General features: G+C 36.9%; 1 protein-coding gene across 1 annotated transcript in view; it reads right to left on the bottom strand.

Annotated features, from left to right (window-relative positions):
- Positions 1-830: 830 nt before the first annotated feature.
- Positions 831-21,554, bottom strand: part of IPMK (inositol polyphosphate multikinase) — a 91,607-nt gene continuing 70,883 nt past the window's right edge. Inside the window, exons 4-6 of the mRNA XM_072628916.1 lie at positions 19,744-19,916; positions 8,375-8,456; positions 831-6,492 (exon numbers count right to left, since the gene is read on the bottom strand). Of these exons, the coding sequence (XP_072485017.1) occupies positions 5,870-6,492; positions 8,375-8,456; positions 19,744-19,916 (878 nt within the window). The 3' untranslated portion in view covers positions 831-5,869. The remainder of the gene's footprint in view (positions 6,493-8,374; positions 8,457-19,743; positions 19,917-21,554) is intronic.

Raw genomic sequence — 21,554 nt, 5'->3', positions numbered from 1 at the left:
TGGAGAGAGGGGGAATATTTCCTAATACTCACTCCTAATTCTCAGCAAAGAAGGCTTTCCAGACCTGTGCTGACATCCATATCTCTATTTCCCCAATAAATAGCAAACCCCTAATCACATGATAGGTACTGAATACTTTGTAAGAGAATTTTTGGAAATTATCTTCGATTTCAAAGGAAGGGTTATCAGTTGGATAGAAAGAATTAAAATACTTAGCTGTGGCTGGACCTTAAATTTTAATTTCTGAAATTGATTCTAATTTATTAAAATGTGCCATCCCCCTGGACACTCACACCATTTTTAAAGGTCTTAGAACCTGCTGCATTTTAAAAAGCAAATGAATTATTACAGTGTGTTTACTATATCATCCTATACTGGGGTCTAAGTCCCAAAAGATGGTGCCAGAAAGATGCTGATATTATACTGTTATAAAAACTACTGTACAATTTCAATTTTATTAGAGAAATTTTTACATGGCTTTCACAATTCTCTGCAAGTCCCCTGTGTGTGTTTCATAGGGAATATACTAAAACCAGTATGTGTAATGCTTCCTCTGACAACACTGTTGACATGCTTGTTGTCAAAATTATAATTCTGGTACACTCAAATATGTATGATAGTGACCATGAGTCCCTGCAGTGATTAATTTTAGCATAAATTCTTAAATGATAGCTTTTTCAAACTCAAGTACAACTGGACTGCCTACCATTCCATGATATATGTATTCTCAAGATACACATATATAGGGTGCCATGTTTTGTGTGGTGATTTTTCAAAAGGAAACAAAATCCTGCTACAAAGCAGGAAACAAGTACAAGGGAAATGCAAAGTCCAAATATTATCAAATTATGTTATTGTAAAATGAGAAATAGGTATTTGCTATAAATCAAGGGGGGGAAACATCACTGAAAATTTTTAATAGTTTGCCAAATATACAGTTATTAGGATTATCTAAATATCACAAATTATAAAAACTGGTATAGATGATTCTATAAAATAATGAACACAAGTTACATATCAACAACCCCTGAAATCCAGTAATGGCCCCCAAAGCCCAACAGCATGAATTACAGTCAAATACATGTTTAAGGAGACATAATTTAGACATTTAAATCAAAGTAACTAAGACCAGACTAAGTACATTCATTCAAGTACAATCAATTTAAGCTTTGCAGTTTTATAATCATCAGTTAATAACAAAACTTTAGGTGCAATTTCATATGTTCTCATACACTTTCCAGTCCAGTTCCCAGAGTAATAAAGTGTCTTTGTGCACTCCATTTTCTTTTTATAAGCAGGTGCAATATACATTGTTTATAGAATATTCACTTCATATTAAAATTGTTAATACATACTGTAGGTGAACACCATATTAAAACAACCCCAATAACTACAAAATTTCAAAGAAAAGACTTTAAAGCACTCTAATTACTACTGTTTAAACGCTTGAGCATGATCCCTTGTACGAGAGTCTATGGGGAATAACTGATTCTAACGTAAACTCCAAAGAGAGGAGCCGTCGATCCTTCCAAAACATTCAGTTTGTTACAAGGTAGTCATTTTGCCTACATTGCAAAAACAGCTTTTATCCTCATTATCATATTCAAAGTATTCGCACTTTGAAAACATAGGATCCAGGTCTAAAATAATAATCAGTACAACAGTATTATTAAATTGCCCTATAGGAAAAAATGTGTAGTATTTTGCTTGTGGATATGTAATAGAATTGTACTTCACAGTCATTTGACTACATAATTCTACTTTATGTATCATTAAATGCACACTATAAGTAAAACGTACCATCTGGACAAGAAATAAGCAAACTTAAGGCCTTTGGATGTCATCTATCATCATTACACAAACTCCAGGATTGAGCAGGGGTAATGCTGCTGTGTAACTCACAACATTTCCAGTTAGGTATTAGGAGCCATCTCAACTCAATACTGGATACATTTGCATTTCACACAAATATATTTAAAGATGATTTAAAAAAAAAAATTTATATCCTCTAAGTATCAAACTAAATTTGGTCTCTGAACATAATCAAGTTTTTCTTTTTTTTAAATTATGACTTTCTCTTAGAAGGTGGCTAATTATCATTTCTGTTATCACATAAAGCATTTGAACTGATTCATGTTTTTGAAAATCTGGCATTTTTTACACACTAGCCTCTTGAAAACTGCATCCTGGGATATCACAGATTCTATAAATAAGATTACAAAGATACCAAATCAAGGCTTGAAGGCACTCAAGAGGAAGTTATTGCAAAGCAATGTAAACAATTTGAGAAGCAAATAAAATTTTAATCACCAAATGTTTTGACAAAAGGCTACTACCAAAGTGATAGCAACTCTTTCAAATGGACATTTTAAACTAGATCTCTATATTATTTGACAAAAAATCTCTTAATGGTTCCATGCTCTTTCCTCCACTCTGATTTATTTTTTTAAAATGTACTCCAAATACATAAAAAGAACTTTGCAAGTCAGGGCCTTGGGTAATGTCAATCCTCTTAAACATCTACCTGTATCCAAGTTGAGAGGTGAAAATACCTTACTCCGTTCAATGTGATCTAAAACCCGGAATGGTGACCCGGTAATGTGTAAAAAAAAAGAAAAATAATAATAATCTTTCTGTACATGCATAACAATTAACCAACACTGAGTTGAAAATACAAGCTCCATGTTACAGCCATTTAATATATGTTTTCAGTATTTTTTTTTGTAAAACTATTTAGATAAAATAGTGAACATTTTTGTAATTGCTTAATAGTCTGTGATTCAATCTAATTTCCATTCATATTAAAAATACCAATTAATGTAAATACTTTGTTATAAAAACTATCATACAATTTCAATTTTATTAGAGAAATGTTTACAGTTATCACAATTCTCAGAAAATCATCTGAGTGGGTGTGTTCACAGGGAATATGCTAAAACCAATATTTGTAAATGCTTCCTTTGACATCCATGACAACCCTGTTAACATAAAAGGTCCTTGTCAAGCTTATTGCTTAAATTAAAACTCTTACACACTTAAATGTTTGATAAACCGTGAACATGACTCCCCCCACAGTGGTTAATTTTAGCACAAATCCCTAAATGATGACAGGTTTTGTTGTGGTGATTTTTTTAACTTGAGGATAGCTGTTTAACCAGGTCTAGTCTGATTCATTAAGTTCCTAAACAAGAAACTTTAAAAAGGGGGCCTTAGATGACAATGATGTAAAAATGTAAACAAAAAGAATTAAACTCTAATCCCATCCCTGAAAAACAGATAGAGTAATTGCTTTGATGTAAAAATTGGATTTCACTAGCAAAGATAGGATACTGATTTCACAAAAATACACCTGAAATGACAGATGAAAACAATTCTGGGATACTTATTCCATACTTTACTGATCTAGAATGTGCAAAACAAAAAAAAGAAAAGAAAAAGAAAACAGTCCACAAATAACACAAATGTGTTAAACTCACAGTAGATACACAACTGATATTCCATGCAAAAGCTCTTGGCATAGTTAAATCAGACTTAAAATAATGTTAATCTTCTGAGTTTCAGGTTTAATGAACTCAAAATATTAATGGCCTCTCTTAAGAGAAAAAAGTGGTAATTTTCTTGGATTTGGTCTTTTTTTGCTTTTCTTTTTCAACCCAAAGATTTCACCATTATTCTGCTGGCCTCATGGTGTACTACACGGGTAAAGGAGGGAGGGTGGGAGGCATCCTAGAACAAATTGACAAAAGCCCAATTATTGCTATCAGAGGATTTCAACTCAATTCTCAAAACTGACTCCTAAACTGTATTTTTGTCCTGCTTATAAAATTATAAAATGCAGCCAGATTTCAATCGCAAAATGAACTCCTATAGAGCAGCTCTATTTTTTCAGACTCAGGCATTTTGATCCTGGTCTCTGAGTTAGAAAAGAAGTCAAGATCATCCCTAACGTCCTCCATTCCCAGCTGAAAGAAGGAAAAAGAGGGAAAAAGAGGGAAAAAGAGAGAAAGAGAGAGAAAGAGAGAGAGAGAGAGAGAGAGAGAGAGAGAGAGAGACTGGGGTTTACAAGCACAAATAACTGTTACCCTTACCAGTGGTTTAAAAATATTTTTTTCTTTTCAAAGCTATCTATTGTGTAGAAAGACCAAAAAACAACCAACAGCCAAGCAAATATTTTCCTGGAATGTGGCAAATTTAGAAATGAATCAAAAGACAAGAATAAATATATGGATTGCAATAGAAAAGATAATAAAAACCAAACAATATTCAACATTTTCCCTTCAACTTAGTCTATGACTTAAAAACTAAAAGGCCCAAGTATTTCTGACTGATTTTCAACAGCCTCTGACTACACAGTCTGCAAGATGTGAACTAACCTTGAAGTCAAAATTAAAATGTGTTTTGTCTCATGTTTTCACCCTTAAGCAAACCTAAATTAAACTCAAATGAACTCCCAATAACATTTTTCCATCATGAACTATGATGGAAATTATGATTGACTTGACTAGAACCAAAAGAATATAACAAAATGTAGCCCTACCCCTACCAAAAATGAATGTGAAAAAAATTTCAGGTATGCAATTTCAAAAAAAAGGCTATGGCATCATGAAAGGTTTTTCTTCTTGTTCACTTACTGCAAATACATAAGAATCCAATTTTTCAATTTATATAAAAATAACTAAGAATGTGTGCAAAGTGGCATATTCCCTCAATAAAATTCAGCTCTAAAGATGAAAGTCATCATTAGACGTAATCTGAAATGTAAGACTATATGTACTTATAATTCAACTCTACTGGCTTGAATACAAAGTAGAAAGTTGGATTTTATGAAAAAAACTCTGAATTCTAGTACGACACACCAAAGGAAAAAAAAAAATCTACTTCCGAATAATCACTCGTACTAATAACAGCTGTCCTTGCTTAGAAAAACAGACATTACTTTAGTAACAAGTCCATATGGTTTCTCTCAAATAAATGGTAATAAAATGAAATGGCCTCTAAGAGGAAATACACTACTAAAATTTAAAAAAAGTTATAAATGGCATAACTTCAATCCTCCATTGAGTAAGAATTTTGGTTCTCTCAGGGAAGAAAGCTGTAAAAAATGCATTCATCTTTGAAATGCAAGATTTTTTTAAAAGAGGAAAATATTTTTTTCTTTTTGCTTGGGGCAATAACAATTAACGCCCTTCAGATTCCAAACCATTTTTATTATTTCAGACAGACAGTATAGGAAGTCTACTGTTATCTTTCAAACAAACTATTTTGGAAATAAAAAGGATTATCTTTTTAAAATGCAACAAGAATTTTATCAACTTTGAGAAAGAAGCCCCTTAGCACCTGTGTCTGCTGGTCTGAACATGGAAGAGAGAATCTATACTTTATCATTACTTCTTCTTCAACTCAGACTTTCTCCAGTTTAGTAACTTGGTCTGGGGCCACAGATGAGGTTGAGGACATCAACTTGTCCTTTCTAGTTTTCCATCTCTTTTGTAATCACTATGGCTCAATGGCAAGGTTAGGTGGACAAGGATGCACTGATGAATTTGTTACAGGAAGCTAAAACGGAACCCTTCAAACTCAAGAGCTTTTATTTAACTTAGGCCAGAGACATAGACTAAGTCATATACCACCATGTCCCCTGCTTAACATTTCCTATGCCTTTTTCTTTGTTCATAATCTTCTAATGAACAACTATTAATTAGTTTTCCTGAGTAAGAGTATAAAAAAGTGAACCCTTCTACCAAAAAGTACAAAGACAAATAAAATGTAGTTGAATCACAATACAAATCGTTACATAACATTACAAGGGCAGAGATTTGTTGCTGCTCTTCATTATCATTGGCCCCATAAAAAGAATGTAGCAAAGAATTTAATTATCTAAAATATTTTGCAGTACAGTAATTAGATGTTTCAGCCCATAAACATATCCCTCATCTTTTGTGTTACTAGGAAACACATGAGCAAAATCGATCATCCGCACTTCCACATCTGCACTTTCTGGGAGCTCTGAGGGATGGTGGTAGAAGACTTTTTCCAGTTGAGAGAGAACATTGCCATTCAAGTGTTCCTGTGACATACAACTGTTGCTTTTCCATACATTGCTTTGCTCCCTATTTTCAACTTTCAATGAAATCTGACTGTGATGATTCTTGGAATATGCTTCTTTATGACGCACGTACACTTTGCCTACGGAGGCCCCTACTTTTCCATTCTCTGCAGAATTCAGTAAATGAATGTTGTTGTTATATTCGAGCACTCCGGCATCTGGCAGCTGTCCTTTGGCCCAAAAGGTCTTCTCTGCTGAAGTTCCATCACCCAGTTTATTAGTTGCTGGCAGAGATGAGCCTTCATAAACAAACAGTAAGGAACTTGCATAAAAGTTAAGTTGATTCTGGCTTTCAAACCACTGAAGAATTTTCTCAATCTTCTGAATGCTGGCAGCAATTGCATCTTTTCTCAAACAGTAACCATTATGAAAAAATCTGGCCACTCCTATGAAAAGGAAAACAAGATCATTACAGGGAAATGATAAACAAAGCTGTTGATCACCTTGCCGAGTCTCCTCCCATACCACAGAGGGTGCTAGCGACACTCTTCCCTACTCTGCTTCCTCATTTTTGAGGGAGAACAACAATAACATTGAGATAATAGTTTTCTATTTTAGAGTATTCTGTGAGAGTGGAAAATGTCAGAATCAGAGCCACACAAACAGAAATGTGACATTGAGACAAAGAGGTTGAACACAGAAACAGTTTCATTCACAAACTTTCAACTGTCCTCCTTTCCTAGAGGATTTGATCTCAATCACCCTTATGACAACCTCTAGAAGGGATATTTGTCCAGTAGAATTTGAGTGAAGATCAGCAGTTTATCTCACATCTGGAAGAAACTGAAATTTCTACTTTTTAGTACCTATTCATCCAAACTAAATTCAAATGAAATAATGCAAAAGCCAGTTAGTATCTCTGCATCCCAGTACTCAATGTGGTACCTGATACATGGATAGCACTTAATAAATGCTTGTACAGATGCAGTTAACATTCCAGATATTTCCATCTTTATTCTAACTAAAGCAACATTCTGTGTCATGAAGGTTTAGCTAATGTTCAAGGACTGTTTAGGGCCTGTGCAGTATTTGAAGTTAGGACTCATCAGATCATTCAAGATTTTTTACTGTTCCCTTTCTATGCCCATTTGGGATTCAAGGGGCACACAGTACTCATCATTAACACAAACTAAGTAGCACCTATATTCTAAAATATAAACTATCCAAATAATTGCCTATTTAGCCTGGAGGATTACTTTAGTCAACTACTGTAACAAAAATCAGTCTGAACTTTATGTTGAGTATATTATCACTGTAGTACAAGGAAGAAAACATACCAAGCAGGATTCTTAACTCTTAAGGTCATAGATATGGATATATGTTTCCCGCATATACAAGGAAAAATTCTCACAAAAATTCCTTTAATTCTATACAGTTTTCATCACCTTAGGCTTGGCTATAATTGAATCCCCAACAAAATTTATCAGGAAATCTATATATGCATAACATTTTTGCCACAAAAACTTGATGTACGTATCTTGCAAACACAACTTCCTATCTTAAAAAAAAAAAAAACCTTTAAATCCATTTAATAAGTTATTACATATGGCACGAGAGGGCAGGGGAAAAACCCTTAAGGTACTTTTACTATGTGGTTCCTCCACATTGAAGTCCTACTCTAGCTCATTATTATAGTATAGTTGGGATCAAGGGCTCTGAAAGGTGATGCCCAAGAGGCATAAGCTCTAGTAGGCCCTACCCAACTTGGAAAAGTCTTCAAGTAACTGGCCTGATGACGCCTGCATTTCTGATTGTTTACCCAGTTGGCTGAAGGCTGAAAGTTTTTCAGCCACAAAAACTCCCAAAAACTGTCTATCAAGTTGTAGAGGAGCTGAAATCAGCTTCAGTGGAGGAAGAACCTACCCTCACCAAGAAAATTTGCTTAAAGCATCTTAAATTACATTAGAAGTACTCTCACTAAATACATGATGATTATTGGTTTAGAGCCAATAGAAACTTTAAAGGTCACCTGGTGAAATGCCCTCATTTTTTCTCTCTGAGGAAAGTGGGTCAGAGGTATATAATAATAACTTGGCCACGGTCTTACAGCTACTAAAAGTAGAAGAGCTTGTATTCGAACTTCTACACCTCGTTAGATTCACTGACCATCCATGTTTTATTTTTCAAAGTCTCTCACTCGTCTACTATAAACCCATCTTGACAATAACTTCTAACTCCCACTTGAGGAAGGACAATAAGTCACGTAGCTTCAAGAACACTGGGATATCGTAAAAGTCAATTAAATCATAGACATCACCACTTGCTTACCCTCTTTGATTGTTTCTTTAGTCAAACTTCTTCCATAGTGCTGGTTCTGTGTCTCATAACTATCAGAATGGGCATGATAAACCTGCCAAGAAAAAAAATGAGAACATTAGGAATAAATATTTTGGTAGTTCTCAATCATAAACGCTAAACTCCTCTCCATATGAGGAGGTCAACATTACTCTCCAGTGCTCTGAGTCAATGAATATTTTCAAAGGTAATCAAGTCCTGTCTTGGATACAGTGAATACAAGGCAGGAAGATCAATCAGGTGATTACTGCACAGGTGAAAGGTGATGACTGTCTGAAATCTGGTGTCAGTAAGAGTGGAGGGAAGCAGACAGAAGAGATGCATTGAGGGAAAGTATATGTGGGGTAAGGAAAAGTGAGGGATCAAAGATGGCACTAAGGTTACAAGGACATCACTCAGAATGCCTCACAGGATAATAGTATTATCAACAGTAAGAAAAAGTTGGAAGAGGAATGAGTTTGAGGGAGAAAATAGTGTCATAAGATCTGCAATAAAGATCATAACCATCATAATCATGTCTGCCCCTGCTGTGAGACACACTGTTTTACCCAAAACAATGAAGGGAGTATGGGATCCTATTCACTAACTCCTGTTCTCAGTGCAGAGCCTGCTCTCCAAGGAGCTCCTCTACCTGCCATGAAGGGGTAACACAGGGGCAGGGGTGGGATATAGAGGCAGGAGGTCTTCCCAAAGGCACTGGCCCTCTGCTGCAGGGTCATAACTACCATGACAGGCTAAGCTGGCTTAGAAAGGGAGAGGCTGAGAGTGTACACAGGACAGTTTAAGGGTAGGCAGAGTTATGTCAAGAACAAGTTGTACAACTGGCAGGACATAGAGGAGGAGACACCACTCATCTTCCCACCCTCTGACCAGCCAACCTGGAGCACTAGCTGAATGGGTCTTTCTGTCTGTCTCCTTGTGTTTACAACAGCTGCCTACCTTGTTGCTCCCACACCTCACAACACACACACGCATGCACGCACCCATGCATTTTAACCTCTCCAAATCCTTTCTTTCCTTAAAGGCAGCCCAGATGTCACACCCTCCACAAAGACATGGATGATCACTCTCACTGTCCCCCGTTCCTTTCCCCAGTTGGTTCATTCTTTCTTCTATCTCAAATAACCTTGTACATATTTATCTCTCCCCCACAGATCTCTCCTTCAATTCAAGTTGAATTCAATTCAACTCCAAAAATATTTGCTTTTAAGCACTTACTATGTTGCTAGGCATTTGCTGCACTGAATAATCATAGTGAAAAGGGACCTAAGAGATCATCTAGTCAAACTATCTCACTTTACAAGTGAGAAAATTAAGGCCCCAAATGGTGGAGGCAGAGGACCAGGTTAGGACCATGGCTCTGCAGCTCATGTGTCCTTTGGTCAAGTGCCTTGGTCTGTGCAGCATCAGAAAGAGTCCCCTCTTCTCTACTTCTGGGTTTTCAGGGCCCCTTCTCCCTTGGGCCTTCTCCTGTCTCCTTTCATGGAAGCGTATCCCTAGCACCACCCAACAGCAGATGTTCCCCAAACCTTTGTTCTAGGCCCTTTGCTCTCCACCCATTACATTCTCTCGGTGACTTCATCAGCTTTCCTGGGCTTAGAATGCTCTGACACATCCAGGGCTGGACTGACATCGCCAACTACTTATCAAACAGTTCAAACGTAAATGTTGCATAAACATTTCCAAGTCAACATTTCCAAAACAACTCATCTTTCTCCCTTTCTTAACTCCCCTCTTTACACAGAGCATACCACTATCACTTTTAGTCACCTAAGATCACATGCTCTTTGACCAGGGCCCCTGGCCTCTTGACTACAGCACAGATAAGACACTTCCATCTCTCGCTCTGGGCATTCTCTCTGGCTGTTGCCTGAACACTCTCCCTCTCTGACTCTGCCTATGGGTTTCCCTGGCTTCCTTTAAGTCCCAACAAAAATCCCAAGCCCTCTTGAATTTTCATGCCTTCTCTCTGTCAATAATTTCTAACTTGTCCCATGCAGACAGAGCTTGTCTCTTACACATGTATGTTTCCCTTTTGTCTCGCTCATTGGACAGGAAATTCCTGGGGGGCGGGCCCATCTTATGCCTTCTTACTACTCCCAGTGCTTAGCACTATGCCTAGCACATAGTAGGTGCTTAGCAAAAGTAATCCTCTCCTGCACAGCATGCACTGCTGTCTGCCCCCTCCCCACCTTCTCACCCTCTTCCTGCAGGCCCTCATCACCCTGCCCTGGACGATCAGAACCATCACACCACCTCAGAGCACAGAACTGGAAGAGACTTTTGAGGTCACCACTACCATTTACACAGACCATTACAGGTTAACTCATCTGATCTCTAACAGCCCAGTGCAATCAGTATTCAAAGTATTATGCCCATTATACAAATGAGGAAACTGTGGCTCAGGGGATTTAAGAAATTTGACCATGGTCACATACCTAATCTTGTCGTATTATAAAAGAAGAAGAATGAAGAAGGCCAGTCACAGAAGTAAAATAAGTTAAGAGTATGAAGAGAGAAGTTTCCTAAGACGTAATGTCAATGATGTTATTTGACATATTATAAGCTACCCAAAATTGTCCCAAAAAAGGGAAAAATTAAAATATTTAACAAAATACATTCCAAAATACAATATAATTTTGTAGGTGGCATCATTACCAAAGCTACTGATACATAGACTTCTTTCTAGAAGTATGTATAGTGTTTTATACTTCACCATTACTTATGGGCACCATTGGTTAAAAATGATGGCAGATGCACCCGATGCATTGCTTCCCCCGAACCCTGGAGGATTCCTGTGTCACACCTTCGTTTCCACAGACAGAGCATTAAGTCCCTCCCACTTTACTTCCACCTGGTAAAGTCCCTCACTCCCTTCAAAATTCTGCCCAAGCTCCATCTTCTATATGAACAAAGCCTCTTAAGATCCTATCAGCTTCTAGACAACTGCCCATGCGTGTGCATGCATGAGTGTGTGTGTGTGTGTGTGTGTGTGTCCGTACCTACCTTCTCTATTCTACCATATCTTTACTTTGTGTTCATTCTGCATATGCTTACATGGACATGTTGCATCCCTTTCTAGAATTCAAGCTTCTGACAAATGAGGATTATGTCACTTTTGTCTTAGTGTGTCTAGCACCAAGCTCAGTGCCTAGAGCACAGCAAGCACATAATAAGTTACTGAAGGTCAGTGGCAAAAGCCTGTGGGACCAGTGTATGAGAGTGCAGTGGTCCAGCCCCAGCCCCAGGCCAACAGAGCAAGAAGGAACAGAGGAAGCCAAGGCAACCACAGCAGCAGCAGAGGCAGCTGCAACCACTGTTTCTGGAGCTCTAGGCTCACAGATTGTGGGGGGATTGAGTGGCTGACAGTACACCCCCCACTCCCACTGGAAGCAGAGAACTATCTTGACAAACAGCTCAAAAGTCAAGTGAATGGCTGGGGAAATGAGCAAAAATTGGAAAAAAAATGAGACTACAGAATCTTACTTTGGTGACAAGGAAAACCAAAGCATGCAAACAGAAGAAAACAAAGTCAAAGCTCCTCCATTCAAAGCCTCCAAGAAAAATATAAATTGGTCTCAGGTCATGCAAGAGATCAAAAAGAATTTTGAAAATCAAGTAAGAGAAGTAGAGCAAAAATTGAGAAGAAAAATGAGAGTGATGCAAGAAAATCATGAAAAATGAGTCAACAGCTTGCTAAAGGAGACCCCCCCCCCCCAAAAAAAGCTGAAGAAAATAACACTTTTTAAAAATAGACTAACCCAAATGACAAAAAATATCCAAAAAGCCAATGAGGAGAAGAATGCCCCAAAAAGCAAAATTGGCCAGATAAAAAAGGAGATCCAAAAGCTTACTGAAGAAAATAATTCCTTAAAGATTAGAATGGAGCAGATAGAAGCTAATGACTTTATGAAAAATCAAGAAATTATAAAACAAAACCAGAGGAATAAAAAAATAGCAGACAATATAAAACACCTCATTGGAAAAACAACTGACCTGAAAAATAGATCCAGGAGACACAATTTAAAAATTATGAGACTACCTGAAAGCCATGATCAAAAGAAGAGCCTAGATACCATCATTCACGAAATGATCAAGAAAAATTGTCCTGATATTCTAGAACCAGAACGTAAAATAAATATTGGAAGAATCCATCAATCACTTCCTGAAAAAGATCCAAAAAGAAAAATTCCTAGGAATATTGTAGACAAATACCAGAGCTCCCAGGTAAAGGAGAAAACATTGCAAGCAGCCGGAAAGAAACAATTTGAGTATTGTGGAAATACAATCAGGATAACACAAGATCTGAAAGTTTCTATGTTAAGGCATTAAAGGGCTTAGAATATGATATTCCAGAAGTCAAAGGACCTAGGATTAAAACCAAGAATCACCTACCCAGCAAAACTGAGTATAATACTTCAGGGGAAAAAATGGTCATTCAATGAAATACAGGATTTTCAAGCATTCTTGATAAAAAGAACAGAACTGAATAGAAAATGTGACTTTCAAACACAAGAATACGGAAAAGCATGAAAAGATAAACAGTAAATAGAAACCATTAGGGACTTATTAAAGTTGAACTGTTTACATTCCTAGGTGGAAAGATAATATTTGTAACTCTTGAGATTTTTCTTGGTTATTGGGTAGTTACAGGGATTACATACGTATAGACAGAGGGCACAGGGTGAACTGAATAGGAAGGGATGATAGCTACAAAAATAAAGTTAAGGGGTGAGAGAGGAATGTATTGGGAGGATAAAGGGAGAAATGGAATGGGGCAAATTATCTCTCATAAAAGAAGCAAGAAAAAACTTTTTCAATGGAGGGAGGTGAGAGGAAAAAAGTGAAGCTTACTCTCATCACATTTAGCTTAAGGAGGAAATAACATGCACACTCAATTTGGTATGAAAATTTATCTTACACTACAGGAAAGTAGGGGAGAAGGGGATAAGTGGGGTGTGGGAGGGGATGATAAAAGAGAGGGCAAATGGGAGGAGGGGGTAATTAGAAGTAAACACTTTTGGGGAGGGACAAGGTCAAAAGAGAGAATAGAATCAGTAGAGGGCAGGATAGGATGGAGGGAGGGAAATATAGTTAGTCTTTCACAACATACTTCTATGGAAATCTTTGGCATAACTACACATGTATAACCTATATTGAATTACTTGCCTTCTCAGTGGGGCGGGGTGGGGAGGGAGGAAAGGAGAAAAGTTAGAACTAAAGTTTTAAAAACAAATGTTAAAAATTATTTTTACAGTGCAATAGGGAAATAAGAAATACAGGTAATGGGGTATAGAAAATCTATCTTGCCCTACAGGAAAATACAAGAAATGGGGATAAGGGAAGGGTATGATAGAAGGGAGAGCAGAATGGGGGAAGGGGTAATCAGAATGCGAGGTGTCTAGGAATGGGGGAGGGGAGAAATGGGGACAAAATTTGGAACTCAAAATCTTGTGGTAATGAATGTTGAAAACTAAAACTAAATGAATACATTTTTAAAAATTAAAAAAAATTATAGAGCTAGAAAAAAATCATTTAAAAATTCATCTGGAAAAGCAAAAGTCAAGAATATCAAAGAAATTAATGAAAACAAATGTGAAGGAAGGTGGTGTACCCATACCAGACCTCAAACTATTATGAAGTGGAAATCATCAAAACTACCTGGTACTAGCGAAGAAATAGAGTGGCAGATCAGTGGAATAGATTAGGTATACAAGACACAGTAGCAGGCAGATGACCATAGCATTCCAGTGTTTGATAAAACCAAAGACCCAATTTTTTTCTGGGACAAGAACTCACTATTTAACAAAATCTGGTGGGAACTGGAAAACAGAATGGCAGAAACTAGGTATATATCAACATCTTATGTCATATACCAAGATAAGAACAAAATGAATGCATGATTTAAACATAAAGATGATACCACAAGGAAATTAGAAGAGCAAGGAATAAATGACTTGCCAGATTCATAGAAGAGAAGAATTCATGACCAAACAAGAGCTAGAACATTATGGAATATAAAATGGATAATTTTGACTATATTAAATGAAAAAGGTTTTACACAATCAAAACCAATGCAACCAAGATTAGAAGGATAAAACTGGGGAAAACCATAGCAAGTGTCTCTGACAAAGGTCTAATTTCTCAAACATATAGAGAATTGGTTCAAATTTATAAGAACACAAGTCATTCACCAATTAACAAATGGTCAAAGGATATGAATAAGCAGTTTTAAGATAAAGAAATCAAAGCTATCTATAGTCATATAAAAAATGCTCTAAATCACTACTGATTATAGAAATGCAAATTAAAACTACTCTGAGATACTTTATACCTATCAGATTTGCTAATATGACAGAAAAGATAAATGACAAACATTAGAGGGGATGTGGGAAAACTGGAACACTAATACACTGTTAGTGGAGTTGTGAACTGATCCAACCATTCTGGGGAACAATTTGGAACTATGAGCAAAGGAATATAAAACTGTGCATACCCTTTGATCCAGCAATATCACTACTAAGTCTATATCCCAAAGAGATTTTTTTTAAAAAGGCAGCGAGGGGACTGCAGTGAGGGAGGGGAGGAAGAGAACTATTTGTACAAAAATATTTATAGCAGTTCTTTTTGTGATGGCAAAGAACTGGAAATTGAAGAGATGCCCATCAATTGAGGAATGGCTGAACAAGTTGTGATACACGATTTGTGATGCGATATTATTGTGCTATAAGAAATGAAGAGCAGGATGCCTTCAGAAAAACCTAGAATGATTTACATGACCTAACGTACAAGAGAGTAGAACCAGCAGAACATTGTACACAGCAAATATCATATGATGATCAACTGAGAGTGACTTAGCTATTCTCAGCAATACAATTACCCAAGACAATTCCAAAGGACTCATGATGAAAAATGCAATTCACCTCCACAAAAAGAACAGATGAAGTCTGAATGTAGATCAAAGTATACTTTTTTTACTTTACTTTTCTGTGATTTTAGGGGGAGCCTGTGCTTTCTTTTACAACATAACTAATATGGAAATACATTTTCCATGACTGCACATTATAACCTATATCAAATTACTTATATTCTCAGGAAGGAGTGAGGGGAGGGAAAGGGAGAATTCAGAATTCAAGATTTTTAAAAATGAATGTTAAAAACTGTTTTTACATGCAACTGAGAAAAAAAATGTTGGGTTTTTTTTTTAACATAAAAGAAATGTCCAAAGAACGATCAAAAATTCAAGGAGAAAGGGGAGACTCACATCTAGTTTGTGGAAGGGCGAGAGAAAATTCAGGGAAGGATTCATAGGGAGGTGAATCTGAATTAGGCCTTGAAGGATTTTATTATATGAAAGAAAGGGAAGTGGGGATGAGAAGCCAATCTAAGCATGGGGAATGGTATGATCAAAAAGAAAAATCTCAGTCTTTGACTACAGTTATGAAGGAAGAAAAAAGGGAGGGCTAAGAAATCCAGATTAGTGAGAACGTTTTAGCCCATGAAGAGACCCAAATACTAGAAGGGCAGCTAAGAACCAAACTCTGGAGGAATTTAAAGATCAGGGAGGCTGTGCTTTCATTTACTTGGTAATGGGTAAAAGGTAAATAAATAAAGGGATCAGAGAACTGCATTATGGCAGCCTTACTCTATAAAAATTCATTTGTTAAAAGCTGCATTTTTTAATATATTTTACAAATTGTGAAATGATTAATTTGCATATGGATATTTAATTGTTGCTCCAAGTCAAAAGGGAAAGAATTTTAAATTATTTGATTTCTTTTTTCAACTAAAAACCCCGCCCCAAATCAAGAGTTGATTCTAAACTCCAAGGGAAAATGAACATTTCAAATTGCAACACTCTACTAACTCAGTTTTCCACATAAATTATTTTTCTACATTTTATGATAAGATAGGTAGGTTTGTTTCTTTTGGTCTTCTATGCCCATAACTTCAACTCTCAATTATAAGAAGAAAGATCACTTTGTGTTATATCTCTATCTTGTGTCCCCACAATGTCCAGCAGTCTTCAGGAAGAACCCAACTAAATCAGACTCCATCTAGATTCAAAGTTATTTTACAGGTCAAAAATTATATAGGAATCAACGAGTGAATTCCCCTTCTAGGAAACAGTAATGACAAAAAAAAAAGAGAGAGCAAACATGACAGCTAAATGTTCTATTTTACAACGATCACAGAGGGAAGTGTGCTGGGGTTAGAACCACAGGCCCTGGATGAGAATTCAGGCTCTGCAATTTGCTATTGGTGTGACTTTTCAACAAGTTACTTTAACCCTCAAGGGACTGTTCCTTTATTCAAAAATTGAGGAGGTTGGGCTATAGAATAATAACAAACAAAATTTCTGTAGTTCTTTAAGGTTTGCAAAGCACTTTACCTCTCATTTGAGCCACATACCAACATTGAGAAATAGTATTATGATCTTCATTTTACAGATGAGAAAACTGAGGCATAAGTGAAGTGAATTGCCCAGGAACACATAGCTAAGATATGAACTAAGACTAGTTCTGAACTTAGATCTTCCTGACTCCAGGCCCAGTGCTCTAGCCATTACACCACCAACCTCAAAGGTTCTTTTCAGCTCTAAATCTTAAAATCTTTTGAATTCTCTTGGCCTCTGTTTTTAGCTATAAAATTAAGAGACAGAACTAGGTCTCTTCTTCCAAGTCTACCTTTCTTTGAACCTACAAATCCTATAAAAAAATATTTAATATAACACATTATAAATAATTTGGGGATACATACATATATATATATATATATATACACACACACACACACACACACACACACACACACACATATATATATATAACTGGAAATTGGTAATTTCATATACTTGACTTCTCTTTTTATGACATTGATTTGTGGTACATACACATTTTACATGTAAATTTCAAAGTATACTTTTCTAGTTCCATCCAAAACATCTGAAACTCAGTCAACAACCATTTATTAAGTGTTTAACATGTGAAAGGTACAGGACTAAGCAAGGAGGCTAAAAAGACAAAAAAATGAGAATATTCATTCATTACTATGTTGTGAAAACAGCCTCAACTGAAGGGCAAATCATTCTTTTCTAAATATATGCTTTTGGTGATACTGGATATAGTTTATAATCCGTAGAACTATATATACAAATTTAACAAGGGGCTATTTAGAATCAGTCTTTTTATCTGAAATTTTCCATAGCTATTCCCCAGTCAAAAGAATGTCTTTGTCACAGTTAAGTAGCATCAGACTGTTTGAAATTACTTAAGCATTACACATTTTGCTGCAGTTACTCTCTAGACCCAGTCTACATTCCAGCTAAACTGAAACATCTGCCATCCATCCCCTATGGATACCCCCTACTTCAGTGTCTTTGTTCACATTGTCCCCTTTCTTTTCCCTCCCTCCTTTGTTTGGTTAGCCCTCACTCAATCCTTTCGGCTGAAAGCCTACCGATTCTTTAGCACCAACATCAAATGCTACCTTCTTCAAGAAGCCAACGAGCTCATTGGCAAAGTCAATGATCGTGATGTTGATGAGTCAATGAAATGATAGGTTTGTACAGCAGGGATGTCTCTATGAATCACTGAAAACAGGAGACTATTAACTACCTAAGGATTACCAAACTGAAAGTTAACTCTGTCTCTAACAGCATTGCATTATTACAAATTCTCCATCAGATACAAAGGACAGAATTCCACCCCAAATCTACCTCTACTATTACAGGTTCTGTAACTAACTAAACTAAACACTGGGATAATTTGTAAGCTGGCATTAAGTTAAACACAAGCTGGCAAATGCTGAACAAAACATAACTAAATAGCATGGGAGAGGTAAGCCTTGATGGGGACCAAGCCACGGCTCTCTCTCTTATACATTGGGGAAGATCTGTCTTAGGCCGTGTTATCAATGGTCCAACAATAACAGACTTGACAATATGGGGGCTGCTCCAGCAGTTCAGGGATTCCTGAACTAAACCAAGCTTCAGACTTAAACATGGAACAGAACACAAATCAATAGACATCTCCATAAACAAGTCAGTCTTCAGAAGAGCCTGGTAATGGTTCCATTTCATTGAGCATTTGTTTATCTCTTTGTGAGATGTATCTATTTGGTCCCTGCAGGTTTGTTCAAATGAAATTATGTTCACTGTTACTGTTTTCCAGGCAATCACAAAACCACTCTAAAGCTATACTTTGAAACTCTTTCTATAAAATCTATCCTATTTGTGATCTATGTGACATTCTTTGCATTTTTTATTATTAAAGTTTGAAATGTATGCCCACATTCATTTTATAGTATGCCTCTTGTCTGATATTTAGATGGTTCTTCAGATTTGCAGTTTTCGAAGAGGACCAAAATACATCACCATGATAAAGTGAAATTTCAGTGTATCTGACTGTAGCTGATCAGACCAGAACATGCTTGGAATGCTCTACCACAGATTGGGCACAGATAGTTTGTGTGAATATTTGGGATGGATACTCCAAATTTGCATATCCTCTGTTTACTTTGTGCTGTTCCAATTCTGCTTTGCTTATACAGCACAACACCCTGCACCCTTTCTGATGTGGGCACCCCAGGCTGAGCAGTCCTGTGCCACTGTCTCCCATGTTGCACAGAAAAATCCAAATTTCTTGAGAGAGACCCTAAGAGTGCTCTTTAGATCTAGGGTACATTGTAATTGACCATGGTCTGTGATTGACAGAGTAAAAAAAGGGAGACTGGCCATATCTTGGTGACATGTTCAACACCTGTGAGAATTTCTTAAGGAGAAGGCAGTGCTGGAAGCTACAATCTGATCTTCAGGTACCAGTATGACTGGCCTACCATCTCCAATTTAGCATAAGCACTACTCAAACCTGATTCAAAAGGGTCTTTAAGAAAGCTGGGCTTAGGATGGAATGAAATTATGGAATCACAAAGCTTCACATGAAGAAAAGCATGATTGTTTACAGATACAAAGATGGGGTCTCCTATTTAGGGTTCCTTTTCAGATCATGCTGACCTCTTTCAACAGCATTTATAATCCGGAAGGAAGCACTATACCCACATGAGTGGATCCTTATAATGAGCTCCTTAACTTATTGAAACACAGACCAAATTCACCCATCTTATTTTATTTTAACTTTCTAAGCACTGATATATCCTCACTTAAATTCCCTCCATTTCCATGACTGTGAGTTCATAGTAAATACTTTGTCCACTTTTTCCACAACTATGCCAATGAGCTGCTTTCAAGACCACTTTGGCAATACCACTGTCAACATGAGGAAAAGAAATAAGAGAAACAAATGTGTCAGACTGTTAATCTGAATCCAACAAATATGTCTTACCCTCATGCCAAGCACCAAGAACCCAATCTCTTCCATTAATGGGTACTTGCTGACTTGCTGCTGAATCTTCTCAGAAGAGGCGAATGGATCATAGCTTTTCCGCCCTATTTTTACATCCATTATACAGGGCTTGTTAAATTTATGCGTCACATCTTCCAGTTTTAGGTATAAATCTGTTTTTTTAAAAACAAATTTTAGTTAGCAAAGCACAAACTTTTTTTACAACATAAATGATGCTGGAGGGAAAAACAAAAGAAAGAGGTATGTACTGAAATTAATGAGACCACTCAAGTATGATGGGGCCACTAGGTGGCACAGTGGCTAAAGCACCAAGCCTGGAGTCAGGAAGACCTGAGTTCAAATGTGACCTCAGATACTTACTAGCTGTGCAACCCTTAGCAAGTCACTTCACATTGTTTGCCTCAGTTTCCTCATCTGTAAAATCAACTGTAGAAGAAAATGGCAAGCCACTCCAATATTTATGCCAAGAAAACTCCAAATGAGGTCATAAAGAGTCAGACACAACTAAAACGACTGAACAACAATCAGGCATAATAACCCTAAACTTCCAAAATGCTGGTTTTCCATCATACAAGCACGATGGCAGGTCTACTCAGGAGGAGCACACTCAGAAGCTGGCTGTTTGCCAAGGATGGATAAAATCATGTTCAATCATAAGTGAAAAGCATCCAACAGCTTGTACGGCTGAAAAAGACACTAACAGCTTCATTTTAAGGCAATGGGATCATTTAAAAAGCTGTTGCTAGGCACATTCCTCTGCAAACCTACAGTAAACCATCTAGGCACCTACCCATGTTTTAGCAGTGGATTTTAACAGTTTTGTGATCAGCCCCAGGGACCCTAGTTACTTATACACTACACAAATCTCTCAAGAATGCAGAATCTAATAACGTAGGGGAAAGAGACTGTAAAAGTAAATGTGATGCAAAAGAAAGCATACTAAGTGAGAAAGACCCAGGCAATGTAAGAATGAGGAGGAGGAAAGGGGAATGGCTTCAGAGAAAGTAACACATGAGTTAGACGGACCTCAAAGAAAGAGAAAGGGAGGGCGGGGTTCATATCAGATTCAGGAAGAATAAGAAAAGTCTCAGAGACAGGAAAACAGAGGAGAGAACAAGGGTCAGTAAGTTGTCTGTTTCGCCTAGAACATGGAATTTGACAAGGACTAATATGAGGCAAAACTGGGAGAGATCCTGAATTTTTGGATTAAGGAATGATACTGGATTCATTAGATGACAGAAAACCACCAAAGGCTTTTGAGCAGAGGCATGACATCACTGGATCCACACACAAGGAAAAGCATTTCAGCAACAACAGAATGGGCAAGTTGGAAAAGGGAGAAACTGGAGACAAGAAGTTCAGTTAAGATACTGTTTTAATAGACAAGAGGTTACTTATTTATTAGATTTATTAGACTAGATATTAGAATATTAGATATTATTAGACTAATATTAGACTAGATATTAGAATAGATAAGAATACTATTATAATAGTCTAGGTGAAACAAGAGAATCATAGCATGTGGAGCTGGAAAAGTATCTTAGACATTATCTAGTCTAATCCTCACATTTTCTACATGAGGAAATTGGGGCCCAGTGAGGGGAAATTATTTGCCCATAATCACATAACTAGAAAGTAATAGCTAGTCTTAACTCTAAATTCAGTAGCCTTTCCATTAAACCTTTCAGAAAAGTCTCTTAGAAACAGTGATCATAGGAATAGAAAGAAGAGGGGCATTATCTAAGATATTGTGGAGGCAGAATCCTCAGGGCTGATTAGTTGCAGGAGAT

Source organism: Notamacropus eugenii, chromosome 1, assembly GCF_028372415.1.
Source record: "Notamacropus eugenii isolate mMacEug1 chromosome 1, mMacEug1.pri_v2, whole genome shotgun sequence".
NCBI lineage: Eukaryota > Metazoa > Chordata > Mammalia > Diprotodontia > Macropodidae > Notamacropus > Notamacropus eugenii.
This window is presented reverse-complemented; position numbering and strand designations above follow the sequence as displayed.